This window comes from Monodelphis domestica, chromosome 3 (assembly GCF_027887165.1).
Source record: "Monodelphis domestica isolate mMonDom1 chromosome 3, mMonDom1.pri, whole genome shotgun sequence".
NCBI lineage: Eukaryota > Metazoa > Chordata > Mammalia > Didelphimorphia > Didelphidae > Monodelphis > Monodelphis domestica.
In genome coordinates this window covers 234,419,955-234,435,480 of record NC_077229.1, presented here as the reverse complement: position 1 = coordinate 234,435,480, position 15,526 = coordinate 234,419,955, and the positions used below count along the sequence as shown (strand labels likewise).

The following is a 15,526-nucleotide window of genomic DNA, read 5'->3' as shown; positions in this document are numbered from 1 at the left end:
TAGAATAAGTGCTCCTATCTACTAGCAAATAAAGTCGAAAAAGCCTCAGTATTTTTTTGTTATTGTGTCTAAACTGTGATTTAGTTCATTGGTAGAGAAATTGGTAGTGATAAAATTCCTTCTACCAACGTATATCAGCAACTATTTGGTAATTTATATTCTTAAAATTACCTGGTACCCTGAGAAATTAAGTGATTTGCCTAGAAGCATAGAGCTAATATGTGTCAGCAGCACTATTTAAATTCAGGTCTTCCTCAAACTTCTAAGTACCTCCTACTGAGCAAAATTACCCTGTATTTACTTTATATAGACTTATATGTGAACATGCTGTTTACTGCCCAATAATACAGAAGCACCTTGAGGTCAAAGACTTTCATTTTTGTCTTTGTAATCCTAGAATCTGACAGAGTGCTTGCCATATAGCAGACATACAGAACTATATTTGTTGACTGACTGCTGACTCTAAAGCCCTTCTCTATTCATTAGATCCCATACTCTCATAAGTGAGTTAGGTGTCCATTTGTCATCATAGAAAGCTTTTTTCTTAACATTTAACAGAGATTCACTTTCCTTAGAAATTGTTTAAACTTTCATTAGATTGAACCTCAATGACACAGTTAAAAGGAAACAAAATTCTCTTCTCCAGAAAAGCTTCGGAATCAGAGATAGTAAATGATTTATGAAATAATATATTTTAATCATTACTATAGGGAAGATATGTTGTGCATCTATATATTTATACATGTTAATACATACATATAAAATGCATACTTAACATACCAATGGAACTGTGATTTCATTACTATGAGTATTTCCTCCAAAAAACTCTAGACTGATTTTATCCCATCCATGCTTTCTAACTCTATGCAATTATGATCTATGTCCTTGTATAAATTCTGCATAAATGACATATCCAAGATACATCTAATCATCCCTTTCCTAGGTCAGTGATGGCAAACCTTTATGAGATGGAGTGCCATTTCTCTCCCCCCTTACCCCAACCAAGTGCCATGCTCCATTCTCCAAGAGACAGAATGCCACACATCCCCAGGGGAGAGAAGTACTCTCATTGGGCTACTGGGCAAGGAGACTAAGTGATGAGAGAAATGTCCTCAGCAAAGGTGAAAAGGGGGGAGTGGCCTGAGCACTCTATTCCCCTTCAGCTCTGCCACCTGTGAACCACCCACTTTACCCCTAGTGCATTCCCATTGGACCACTGAGCAGAGGAGTGGGTGGTGTGAAAAAATGTCCTCAGGCATGGTAGAGAGAGGGAGGGGAGCAGCTCCACCCAAGTCCCTCTGACTTGCTAGTAATGAGGTGGGGAGATGGCTGAAGCACTTATGCCCAAAGAGAGTGCTCTGCGTGCCATCTGTGGCACCTGTGCAATAGGTTCTTCATCACTGCCCTAAGTCTTTTAAAATTCTGTGAGTACCAGTACAGCACTGTCCCTCAATCTTTGTCCCACATTCTTTTCTAATTTATTTTGTATGTTCTGATTTGTATATGTTCTTCACATTAAAGATATAAATTTCTTAAGAGCAGGATCTAATTTTTAGTTTTTCTTTGCATCCTCAGTACTTAGAACAGATAAGTTTGATAAATTGATGTTATTTCCCAAATACTTTTCATCATGCTATTTCTTGCATATAAATCTTTGTTGGCAACACACCAAAGATTGCTCATATGCCCATGGTGGGTATGTCCATTTCCATTTGGTTCAGATACAGTTCTGATACTTTGGAAATTATTGTGCACCATATATTGAGCACCAACAGAAGAGTACAGTTAAAAAGTTAGGATTTCACACCTGGAAGTATCTTGAAATTACTGAAAGTGCTACAGTAATTCTCATATGCAATTGTAACCACTTGATTTCTCTTATTCAATCTTTATTCAAGCCCACTGTTGATTTGTAGTCATTATCTAATAAAGAAGGGAGGGGATAGAATAAGCATTTAAATGGTGCTACTATTTGCCAGGCTCTATCCTAAGCATTTTTACAAATCTTATCTCTTTTAATTAATTCTATCAAAAACAGACTTAACTCAGGATTTCCTTTTCATTTGTATGTTATAGCCAGAACAATTTCTTAACAATTTTTTTTTCTCCTTTTGTGGATGGGTCAACTCATTTGAATGTGTGTAAACTTCACCAGAGGCCCTATTGTACTATATGATTTTATACATTTTGGTGGCATTATTTTCAATTAATTTATTCCTTTCATTCAGATATCATATAAATTCATCCTCAGTGCTTTTACAATGGTGTCACATGTAACAAAAATTTATTCTGTGTATAATTTGGTCTGATCCAACCTCTCTTACCAACTTTATCCTTTTAAATGTCATTCTTCTCTTCAAATAACATATTAGGTTCCAAATTCCCCTATGGTAATTCCATTGCTAAGTCACTATAGAAATGCTGATAAATCTCATGTTCCATCTGTTTGTTCTCTCCCCAAGCTTAATCTGAAAATGCTCGTCAGATACTCTGGTTTAGGAGTATCTAAAACCAAACTTCTAGCAAATGTAGTTCCCTTCCACTGCTTTTCCTTATTCTGTGAGCAGTTCATGGCTTCTTTCAGGATCCTAAAGCAACCTGCTGTCTTCCAGTTTTGCTTATAGCAAAAATGCCCGTAGATGTAACTCAAATTTTTCCACTAGTATGCCAACTCATTTGTGGATGTTGTATTAAAAGAAATAATAATTAATTAAATATTTATATAGATTTTATAATGAGTTGTTCTTAGTGCTCTCTCTTCTCTCTTTTCTGCAATAGCAGAAAAGCCATGAACTGGAGTAATGATCGTTTTTCTTCATTCCCTAACTTGTCATGGCTAATTGGAAAACCTAGTGGTACATTAATGGCAAGCATCTCCAAACTGAACTAGGCTGGTATTTAAACAGAAGACTCAAAGCTTTTACATTTTAGTATAATATTGTTGTTGTTGCTCCTCAGGCATGTCCAACTCTTCATAACCCCATCTGGAGTTTTCTTAAAAAAGATACTATAGCGGCTTGTCATTTCCTTCTCTAGCTCATTTGACAGATGAAGAAAGAGAGGGAAACAGGATTAAGTGACTTACCCAGAGGCACATAGCTAGTGTCTGAGGCTAGATTTGAACTCAGGTTTTCCTAACTCCAGGCTGGGAATTCTATGTACTCAGGCACTTAGCTTCCCTTAGTATAACCTACAAGACTTTAAATTCCACATATGACTTCAATATTTCAAGATAACCTCCCTCCTACAAAGAAGCACCAAGGAGGTGTCTATGGGAAATATTGAATACATTTAGTTTTCTTTTTAAATCAATATGATTCAAAGAAGCTTGGAAATTAATCTAAAACAAAGAAAACACTTCAAAAAGAAAGCAAATAGAATTAGTTGGAGCCATCATTAAATGTTTCTAACTACAATTCAGTAAAAACCCTTATGTAACACATTTTATAAAATAGACATCATTGGTTTTATTTAAAACATTTTAATATATTTATAAGATGAACCAATGACCACAAATTTAAAGGTAAGCAAGTTCAGAATTACAAAGATTAGAGCAAAGAGAGACTCAATTAGCACAGAAGGCAATAATACACACCAGGAAGTGCCCACTACTTTGCTATATTTTCTCTAGTTGTCAAAACAGGCAGGAAATATGGAAGTAGAGAAGGAATTGAGCATGAAATGGCATAACAGACAATAATTCTACCAATTACATGTCAATTCTAAGTAAAACTAAGAAAGAAATACTCACAAAATATTATTAAGTCTCCAAAGAGCTGCTTCTAATTGCCTTCCATGAAGTTTCTATAAAGTGTATTCACTGAGGCAGCTAGTTGGTACAGCAGATAAAATGCTGGGCATATGTCAGGAAGCACTAGTTTAAATATAGTTTCATATGCTTCACTAAATGTGTGACACTGGGAAAAATCACTTATCCTCTGCTTTTCTTAGTTGCCTCAACTATAAAGTGAGGATAATGTCAAAACCTACTTCCCATGGTTGCTATGATATCAAATGAGAAAATATTTGTAAAGTGCTTAGCACAAGTGTATGGCACATAGTGGATGCTTAATACATATTTATTTCCTTCCCTTCTCTTTTACTCAATACTACTTATCATCAATGATATGTTATGCTCTTATTAAAATTATTTCATCTGGTGGGATAAAAGAGAAATGGAAGGAAAAAGTTACTGTTTTTACAGAAGTTTAAAGACTGCAGTAAGCAAAATCTATTTCTTAACCAAGAAAGCAAAGCTTATAAGATGAACCAATGACCACAAATGTAAAGGTAAGCAAGTTTAAGAAATATACTTATTGAAAATAGAGTTATTTTTTATTTTTAAATACTTATTGAAAAATCAAATATATAAATGTCTTCCCCCTCCTCTCCTAACTTGTATTATTGCACATTATTAAAAAAACTATCATGAAAAATGTAATCTCAGTTAAGTTTTTTATACATGCACATACATATACTAGAATACAAATGTGAGAGATCTTGGTATCTAATTATATTTCAAATTCATATTAGATAATTATATACTTTTTCCTGACATCTCAAAGAATATTTTATACAATTACATGCCATGAGCTCAGGACCTGCCTTGCTCACAGCTTGGGGGAGGTGAGAAGGGTTCTCAACCAGGTGTGGTGGCAAGGCAAAAAATGAGCGATGGAAGACAGCTTTGTGTGTGTATGTCAGCCCAGGACCAGGCTCTGCATGGAATGGCTGTTTCACCTGGCCCAGATTTGGTTTTTATTTTTATACCCATCTTCTTGGCACACAGCTATATTATTCAACACACATGTTCAAATGCAGATAATTGGGTGACATATTAATTTTTCACAAATCATTTGATTAACATTCTGTAATCATTCTATACACTTATATTGTAACTATTGATTCTGACAGGATGCACAAAGGTTTTACACAAGATAAATGATTTTGTCACAGGTGGCTTAATTTTCTCATTAACCTGTGAGGAGCTTGACCTTATAGACAATCAAGGAAAATAACTTATTACTTTTAATAAAAATAGATAATCAACCAGAAATTCTAGAGACAATTAACAATCAGAGTAGTCAAGTGGAGAGGTCAAAGGGGTGCCAGAAACACATTTCATATTTAATATTAGATTTATAATTTATCAGAGTTTAGTTAGGGAGTTTTGCAAGATGGGTTTTGGTCGGTAAATCAAGTCATTGAGACATGATATACTAAAGCATATTATACAAGCCTCTCCCTACAATACTGGCTCAGGAGAATTTGTTTCTGTGCACAGGAGTAGGGGATTTCTGGGCACGACTTTTGTTAGGAATTATATATCCTAAGCAAAAGTTAACCCATGGTAGTCTTTTGGGTCTGGTTTTATGAGTCTGATCTTTTGGTGATATTTTGTGGGAATGGTGTACAAGTATCTTGCTCTCATATTACTTTTTCTGAGACTAGGGAGAGGACAATAATCATGCCAATTCAATTAATAAGGGATGTTGATGAGAGAAGTCACACAGAGGGGGCTGAGTGGATGTATCCATCCTGCCAAGGAGCCACTTTGTAAGATATCGTGGCCTGATGGCTCCCAGCAATAACAAAAACAAAAGCTCCTGTAAAAGGTTAAACTTGTTGTTGAAGCCCAAATTCTAAAGAAAAGATAATCTTCCAAGCTACCTAATATCAGATAATTCATAAGAATATGCTGCTTTCAAAGCAAAATTCTGCTTTCTCCCTTTTTCCACTAGACTCTACTCAGAGGATATAATGTTTTTTTTTTATTTTAATGACAGGAAAATTAAATTTACTTGCTACTTTTAGAGGTTTAGTTTCAGAAAACTAGTTAAATGATGACAGGCTGATGACTCACATCAACCCCTCTGTACTGTACATTTATCCCACATCTCTCCTTCTATTTTTAAAGAGCTCAAAACCAAAATAGCAACTTGATATATACAGTATCATAACCCCCTCCCAACATCTTCTTCCCTCCTGAAAGGAATGACAATCAAAATGACAGACTACTTCTGTTACTTACCCTTCTATGTGCATAGAAAGTTTAGAGAATGTCTTCGAACAATGTCTTTCACACATGGTAGATTGCTCTGAAGGTTTAGGATTAAGCATGACATCTGATCCCTTACTGAAAATAATCAGGAAGAAATTAAAGTTATACAATTACTGAATGATATAAATTTCAGATGCAAACAATAAAGGCAATACATGAAGTTTAGTAAAAAAAAAATTCCAACAGAATGGCACCATTCCATGGCACCAAAATTGATTATTGGGATGACATTGGGACAAATTAAATCACCTTTCTGAGCTCAAGTATCCTCACCTGAAAAATAGAGGCAATCATACCTGAAATACCTGCATCAGGATTGAGAGAAGAATCAAATAAGACATTGCACTATACATGAAGATCTTAGTAGCTGTAAAGTATTAGGTAAATAATAGGTCTTATAAATTTTAACTTGAAGGACTCAAACTATGAATGTCACTCACTCACCAGATAACTATATTATAACTAAGAAGCCTATGAAATATTGTTTTCCAAAATGAGTAACTAAAAATCTATTCTTACATTTCTATTCTCATCCTAAAAGATTAACAGCTACTTATTCAAAGTTCTTAATACAACTAAAGGGTATTTTTTTTTTTTTGGTTTTTAAAATGTCTTATGGGAAAAAAGCAAAATAACTCACTTATTCATTTAAAAACATGCCAGAAGATGTCTAACAATCCTAGAAGTTTGCTAGCATCAAGGAAAGTATTCTAGATTTGGAGTAAGATTGATCTAATGTGACATGGTATAGAACAGTTAGGATATAAGATCTTTGAAGGAATGGAATCATTTATTTTTGTTTTTATATGTCCAGTATTTAAGCATAGGACCTGGTATTCAGTGATATAAAATACTTGTTGAATGGCTAATATAGAAACATGTTGTATGTGACTTCACATGTATAATTGAAATATTGCCTTCTCAAGGATTTCATGAGGGGCAGGACTGAGAAATAGAATTTGTAACTCAAATTCTTTAAAAAAATGTAGTCTGGAAATATTTAACAAAATAAATAAAAATACATTTTAAAATATTTGATGATTGAATAGAGAGATCTGTATTTAAATTCCTACTCTAACCTTCACTCTCTAAGACACTATAGAGAACTGAATCACTCTTTTCCATCTGTAAGATGCAATTGATAATATAAGATCACTTTCCTACTTGCAGTTATATTGAGGAAAGCAATTTGCAAACCTTCAAAAACTATATAAATTGTTAACTATAAAAATAAAGAATGAAATTGGAATTGTGTCAATAAGATCCTCTGCTAATCTCTTATAGACACTGACTAGCTCTAAATTTAGCCACAACAACTATATGATAGCAGAATAAGTGGATTTTTTAAACTGTCTAATTTTTACTAGCACATGATGGGAGATAATGCAGGAGGCTTATTTTTTCCCCACTTTTTTTTTCACTTTGAAGGAATCTCACAGGAAAATGAAAATCTAGACCTTGGATTCATATACAATTTCACCAAAGAATTCCTGAAATTCACTAAAATATCCCCTTGTACATATGTATTTTTATACAATTACTGTTTCTTTTATAAAAGAAATAGTCTATTTACAATAAATAGAGAATAAAAGACCTAAAAAATACTGAGTATTCCCAAAATGTAACTAAAATGGATAGGCATCATCTATGTTTGATGACATTCCCAAACACTGGTGAACTACAAAAAGGATAGAAAAGCTTAATAAGAAATAAATATTCCTATTCCTTTTGTACTAACATTTCAAATTTGGTAATATTTCCTATATGAAGTTCTTTCACAGTCTTTATGAAACACTTTCCTCACAATAGCCATATGAGGAAAGTAGTACAGGTTCATCTTCATCATCAATTTAAAATTATAAAATGGAGACTTCGCTCATGCTTACTGGCAAGTAAAGAGCAGAAATGGGACTCAAACTCAAGTTCTCTCAAAATACAATGGTCTTTTTACACAACCTAAGTTTTAGAGCTAAAATAAAAATACAGATCATCTTGTCTAGCCCCTTCATTTAAAAAAAGGACCAAGAAAAATCTTTTGACAAAGAAAACTAGCAGCAAAGCCAATACAAGAATCAATGTATCTTGTTTCCCAGATTCTTCCCTGTATATTATCCTTTCTTAACTGTTGAGCACCATTAAAAAGCACACATCTTTCACTTCATAAAATGTATGAACTATATATTTCAAGAACTAGACAATTTATAGTTTCTTTGTCTTCTTTATGTGTCCATGATAGACCTTGTAGAAGGTGAGATGTAAACATAACTCCTGGACACTATTAATAGCATATTTTCTATTTAAAATGAAAATTTTAGTTGAAGGGAAAAATATGTCACTTTATGTTGTGAAGTGATGAAAAGCACAATACAGAAGAACAGAAAATGGGTTCTGGATCCTAATCTTTAATATACACTTTACCAAAATTAACTACAGTAAAAAAAAAATCGCAAATTTTTCTATTATATTTCTTCTTCTACATTTCTGAAATTTTAGATATTTGTGAAATTTATGGATTCTCATAAGCCTACTCTTTCTTTAAAAAGAGTAATTTTCTTATTTTGTCTTGAGATGTTAAAAAATACCAAACTGCTTGGACAACAATCAATAAAAAGATTCTATATATACATAGTAATTGTCTTCCCTTTACCAGACTGAACATATAAATCACGGGTTACATTCAAGTTTCCTATACCAAACATAATAAAAGACACTCTAATTATATCATTTTGTCACCAAGTTCACTCAACTTAAAAAGCATTGAGAAGTTCAGGATATAAAAATCTGTTTTCCCCTTTAAAAAGGACATAAAAAGATCTAATTTCAGTAACAATGGCAAATTGATTTAAAATCCACATTTCCAAATTGAGTTGTAGGACATTTATCTTCTAAACAAGTTATTAGTGGCATTATCAATAAGTTATTTATCAATGAGTTTGTAGTATTTTAATTCCTGTGGCTGCTCAGAAACTATTCTAAGAACTAAGAAAAATTTTACAATCTGTGAAATGGGAAATATGGGAAGCAATACAGAAATATGATACCTCTCTATCCTATGAAGATCTATTGATGCAGTGAGAAAGACAAGACATTAGGATGCCAATAAAAGACAAGAGACACATTATCTAAGAAGGATACTCTAATTGAAGTTTTACTTTAGAAGGTATTCTCATTCAAAGCCCATCTCTGCCAAGTGAGATCTACCTCTTCTGGTGTGGGAAGTCTTTACTTGGGTCACCTAGAACAGCTGTAAAAAGCTTACTTTAGTTTCGCTCTATTCTGTCTTCTTTCCTTTCCAATATTCTCTAAGATGCATCCCAGGGGAACAATGAAAGCTTCAAAAATAAATAAACCCCAAAATAAGAAGCAGCAAGAGCAAAAACAAGAGTCACAAGGGCAAAGAAACACATATTCCAGCACCATATCATGCAGCACTAATATACTGGAATAATCATAAACATCTCATTTACATAGCACCTACTATGTGCCAAGCACTATGCAAAGCTCTTTACAAACATTAGCTCAATGTATCCTCAAAAAAAATCCTAGGTGGTACATGCTATTATTATTCCTATTCCATTTTATAGTGGCAGAAACTGAGGCAAACTAAGGTTAGGTGTCTTGCCCAAGGCCACATATCTAGTGTCCTAGGCAAGATTTTAACTCACATCTTCCTGACTTCAGGTCCAATGCTCTACCCACTGCTCTATCCATTGCTCCACCTAGAGGCCTCCAAAAAGAAGAGTTCTGTACCAAAGGAGTATGTTGAGTGTTATATGTTATATTCCCCAGAGTATTTGCTTTGGAATTTGTGATAGCCAGTCTTACTTACTCAGGTTAAAATGATACCAGTGGTAACAGTGTGATACAGAAGAACCAGCAATGTATCTTGAATCAGAGGATATGGGTTCTAATCCCAAATCTATACTTTTATTAACCTTGTGATTTGAGAGCAAATCATTCAACCTCTCAATTTCCACAATTAGAAAAGTAGGGATACTTAACATTTGCTAGCTATCAAACTTAGTTATGGCAAAAACCAAGCAAAGATATATATATATATATATATATATATATATATATATATATATATATAAATCAGTCAAGCAGTTTTAAACATCTAGTATGTTTCCAGATACTGTGCTAGGTGCTAGGGATACAAAGATAAAAATGAAATAAATAGTCTGTGCCCTTAAGTAATAACAAAATATTAGGAAATACCTTGCACATAAATATATACAAAATAACACAAAGCAATTTCAAGAGGAGGCACTAACAGTGAAAGAAATGAGCAAAGTACAATCTAGACGTACATTGTTAACAATTTTACATATCTGTAGTAGTTACTGACATGGTCAATGTCATGTCATAAACATTTCCATCATTTATCCACACTGACCAAGGGTAGCACTACTAAACCCAATTACTTTTTCTCCATCCTCATTCTTCTTGACCGCTCGCCAGCATCTGACACTGGACGACACCCTCCTAGATTCTTCTCTAGATTTTCTGCTTTCTCCTGCTTCTTCTCCTACTTCTGAGTTTTCTTTGCTGAATCATGACCCATTTCTAAGCCCCTTTACATGAACTCACCCAGAGCTCTTTCCTAAGCCTTTTCTCTTATTTGTATACTTTGGCAAGGATTCCATCACAGTTGTCTTCTCTATCTTGAGCTCCATTCTGTAATTATCAACCACCAGCTAAACATCAATAAATGATCACCTGGTTGTCCCATAAGTAATATGTCTAAACCACATCTCATTTTCTTCCCCCATCACCCTGTACCTCAATCCAAGCCTCTAACAAATATTTCTGGTCCAACCAACATAATCCTTCTGGTCACACAATTTTTTTGAATATTGCAAACTCCGGATTATTCTTGACTCTTCCATTTCTCTCATCCTCCATAACAAATCAATTTTCAAGTTATACTCATTTTATGCCAATTAAATTCAACAAGCATTCATTAAGAAATAACTATATACCGAACAAATATACTGATTATTACAAAGTTATTTCTGGAGAAAAGAAGATGGCAACTGGGGTTGGAGGAGAATAAAGATAGCTTTCTTATAAGAGGTGACTCTCAAAATGAGCTTTAAAGAATGACAAGGACTCTGTGAGGCAAAAATGATAAGTCAGTGCATTCCAGGCATAGGGGCAGGTTTTGCAACAGAACTTCAGAGACAGTAGAAGAAACATATTTTTGAATAGCAAGCAGGCCAGAAAGACCAATATGAATACAGACATCAGGAAGAAGAGTAATGTTCTACAAACGTAGAAAAGTAGGTAGGAGCCAGAATTAAGGACTTTAAAAACCAAACAGAGTAGCTAAAGGATCCTTCACCTCCAATCCATCCTCTATTTTACTTCCAAACTATTATACCCTATATGTAATATCCTATCTATTGCCTCTTATACCTTTACCAAAGTTGTCCCATAGTCCTAGAATTCAATCTCTCCTGCTGGCTCCATCTCTTGGAATCTCAGCCTTCCTGAAAGGCTCAACTCTGTTGTCACCTCCTAGACAAGGCTTTCCCTAGTGACCCAAAAGTTGTTTTCCTCTTCCTCCTCTCTTACTTTGTATATTTTCTTTCACCTCCAGTGGGACATAAATATCTTGAGAGTAAAGAATGTTTGATTTCTGCCTTTGTATTTTCCACAGGCTTCTCCAAACCTAGCTAGCACAGAAAAGGTGCTTGCTGAATTGAATTTATAGCATCTCTTAAATAAATCTTCTTATGCTCTGCATTCTAGGAATCATTTAAGCATTTGGATGGGTAAATTCATTACCCTTCTTCCCCTATGTTTTAATAACATGTGAAAAAAGGATAGGCAGTAATCCCAAGTTCCTCATCAGCCTAGACCCCTTTATATTTGGTATAGAGAAAAGTACAAATGGCACAGAACTTAGTTTGGAGAAGATTTTGGGGAACAATTTCCTTTTAGACAGTCACCAGTAAAAGCTTCCCTGGAGTTTGACTGATACTAAGCACAGATTTCTGGTAGCCAGGGTCTCTCTTTCTTCATCCAAGTTCAGTCAGGTTGAGATGATGAAATTCTTGAGCCTTACTGGAGCTTTCCATTAAACAAAAAAGACGATATTTCTTCAAGTTTCCTCAAGATTTCTCCAAGAGTTCAGCAAGTGATTTGAAAGAGCTGGAAGAATAAAAAGACACTAGCCAGAGGGCCTTAATTTGGGGCCCATAAATTTGTTTAGTTTTGTTGTTTTTTGGGAATTGTATTTCAATATAATCAGTTTCCTTTGTAAACCTGTTTTATTTTTATGCATTTAAAAACAATATAAGTTTATTAAACTGTGCAAAACCCTGTGACCCAGCAAAACCACAACTAGGTCAGTATCCCAAAGAGATCAAAGAAAAAGAATTTAAAATCTTTCAAATATTCATAGCAGCTCTTTTTATGGCAGCAAAGAATTGGAAATTGAGGGGATGCCCATCAATAGGGGAATGGTTTAACAAGATGCAGTATATGATTATAATGTAATACTATCAGTGCTATATGAGTAGCAAAATAGTTCCAGAAAAATCCGGGATCACATATGAATTGATGCAAAGTGAAATGAGCAGAACCAGAACACTGTTCAGAATAACAGCAATATTGGTCAACTGTGAAAGATTTAGCTACTCTAATCAGTAATACAATCATCCAAGAAAATTCCGATGGACTTATGATTCAAAAATAAAAAATTGTCCACCTCCAGAAAGAGAATCTGAGTGTAGAATGAAGAATACATTTTTCTCTTTATTTTCCTTACTTTTTTCAAAGTGGATTAACAATGAAAATATTTTGCAGGACTCCACATTTATAATTAATATATTGCTTGCCTTCTCAATGGGAAAAGGAGGGAGAGAATTTGGAAATCAATTTTTTCAATGGATGTTAAATATAATTAATATGTTTCAGAAATCAATAAAAGTAAAAATAATATGAGAAAAGGTCGACAGGCTTCAACAGACTGACAAGGAGGTCCCCGGTACAAAAAAAAAAAAAACTAAAGGTTAAGAACTTCTGCTAGATAGCTGGCCCGAAAGAAAGAACAGACATGCCCCCAAGAGAGAAGGTTCCTAAACTAAGATCCTCTCTTGGCCTATAAAATTGTCTTTGATGACTACCTGCTAACCCTTCAAGCTCTGAATCTAAGATCCTTACGTAACCCTACCCAAAGCTCCCAACCCTGCCACACCCCTCTACTAAGCCAGGAGACGACCAAGTAGAGGTGACAGACCCCTTCCCCCAGTCCTCCTCACGCGCAAGCGTGGGGTGTGGTTCTCTTCCCTGGAGTCACGAGGTTGCAGTGGCCTAGAGGCCAACTCCAACTGGGAGGGGCCAGTCTCTTTCCCCTCCCCCCTTCCCATCCCCCTACCGTCCTCTCTTCGTCCCCTACCTCTCCCTTTGCCCTTCCACCCCAGCTAGGTTACCTGGGCCGCCGGAAGAAATAGGGGCCGGGAGCCCTGTCAAGGGGCGCTGGAGGGGAGGCCCAGCCAGTGTCGACGGGCGGGAGGCGTAGCTGCCACGGGATCTCCTCGGCCGCCCGCACCAGCCCCTTGCAGTGCTGCCGGAGGATCCAGCCCCGTCCGGTCGCCATGGAGACGCTAGAACGCTGGCCCGGGCGGGACGGAGCCCGAGGGTGGCCCGGAGCCCAGATGGAGGGGAGGGGCTCGTCGCCTTCCCCCTTAGGAGGAGGAGGCCGCTGCGCCAACGACCGTCCGCTACTCCACGCTCACAGCCCCCGCCCGCCGCCGCTTGCCGAAGTACTCCGGACCCCCGCGGAAATTTCTTCCTCAGGCACCCGGCCCCATCACCGCCTGCGGCCCGGCCGTTTTCCTCCGCCCGCCGGCCCCTGGCGCATAAGTCGCTCTTGGGTACTACCAGTCGGCTAAGCTGGTGGTGGAAGGGTGGGGTGGGGGCAGTATTATTGCCCAAGTATGAAGTTGCTGTCCCCAAGGGACCTTGGGCAAATGTATGGAAAATTGGAAGGGCCCCTGGGGTAATTGGTGGGGACCGTTGGGGGAGGAGAGGGAAGGAGAGAGTCCTGACCTTTCCCGTGGTAAAACAGTCCCCTAATGAAAAAAAGACCTTACAAATGCTCAACGAAATTCCACGGAAGGGACGGGTTTTTTAAGATTTGACGAAATCGATAACCCACTAGGTAATCTAATGGGGTGGGGGTGGGGGGAAGGGAGGAAAGAAAATCAAATAGACAAATAAAACATGAATAATGTGAATACACGACAGAAAGAACATTTTTAAATTATCAGAAACTGCTCCACACAACAATACGTATTACAGAACAGAGATTTCAAAGGAAATTGATAAATGTCAAAAAATATAAAACACACCAAAACGTTCCCGAATGATGATGTGCCCCTGTGCTGCCAGGCTTGTGCTTCATCTTATTCGTGGATTATATCTTCCCGACATCATGTAAGCTCCTAGAGGTCAGAAACTGCTTCATCCTTGTCTCGGCACGTGATAGGGGCTTAAAAATGTCGATTCATTCAAGCATCTTTGTATGATCTCATATTCCCTCACATCCGCCCGGTAGCCTTTCCAGTCTGGCAGTTCACTGCATCTCTCCACTAAAAGCGGATCTCCTTTATGAGGAGGAGTTTGGGGATTTTTATGCAAATCTATATATAAGCATATAATATTGTTGTTCAGCCCTTTTCAGTGGTCTCCAACTCTTCATGACTCGTTTGGGGCTTTCTGGCAAAGATATTGGAGTGGTTGCCATTTCTTTCTTCAGAGCATTTTACAAATGAGGAAACTGAGGCAAACCAGGTTTAGAGGCTTGCCCAGGGTCCCACAACTAGTAAGTGTCTGAGGACAGATTTGAACTCATGAAGATGAGCTGTCTGGACTCCAAGCCTAGCACTCAATCCTGTGCCATTAAACTGCCCTTAAGCAAATAATAACAAGTAAATTAAAGCAACACATTTGTTGCTACTTTTCAAGTGTTATTTTTTAATAAAGTACTAATAAACTGTAACAATTCTTAGTAGCTTTTTTTGTCATGTATTTTATAAACAAGTAGATACTAATCAGTATACCTATTTACAGTACAATTGTAAAATATTTTCATAATAAGACATTTTAATTCCTAATATACTAAGTGTTGATAAATATAACCAAAATCAGGGCAGCAAAGTGTTAAAGTGGATAGAGCCCTGGGCCTGGCATCAAAAATACCTGAGTTCAAATGTAACTTCAGACACTCTGTGACCCTGGGCAAGTCACATAATCCTATTTGCCTTGGTTTCCTTAACTATAAAATGAGCTAGAGAAGGAAATAGCAAACCACTTCAGTATTTTTACTTAAAAAAAAAATGATGTCAGGAAGAGTCTAAGAGGCCTGAAATCACTGAACAACATTATTAAAACAGTCTTGAATATGTGTTTGTGTTTATAGATATATATGTAAAGAAAATATTTATAAAGATGATG

The 15,526-nt window shown here is 36.2% G+C and overlaps 1 protein-coding gene across 6 annotated transcripts in view; it reads right to left on the bottom strand.

Annotated features, from left to right (window-relative positions):
* FBXO15 (F-box protein 15) overlaps nt 1–14,924 on the bottom strand; it is an 83,085-nt gene extending 68,161 nt beyond the window's left edge. The window contains exons 1-3 of one of the 6 annotated variants that reach the window (XM_056823581.1): nt 14,422–14,663; nt 11,969–12,217; nt 6,032–6,136 (exon numbers count right to left, since the gene is read on the bottom strand). In XM_056823581.1, coding sequence (XP_056679559.1) covers nt 6,032–6,120 — 89 coding nt within the window. In that variant the 5' untranslated portion in view covers nt 6,121–6,136; nt 11,969–12,217; nt 14,422–14,663. Of the gene's footprint in view, nt 1–6,031; nt 6,137–11,479; nt 11,940–11,968; nt 12,218–13,500; nt 14,170–14,421 lie in introns of those variants that run through there. The other 5 variants (XM_056823583.1, XM_056823582.1, XM_007487786.3 and 2 more) reach the window with 5 other exon arrangements.
* Nucleotides 14,925–15,526: the final 602 nt, after the last annotated feature.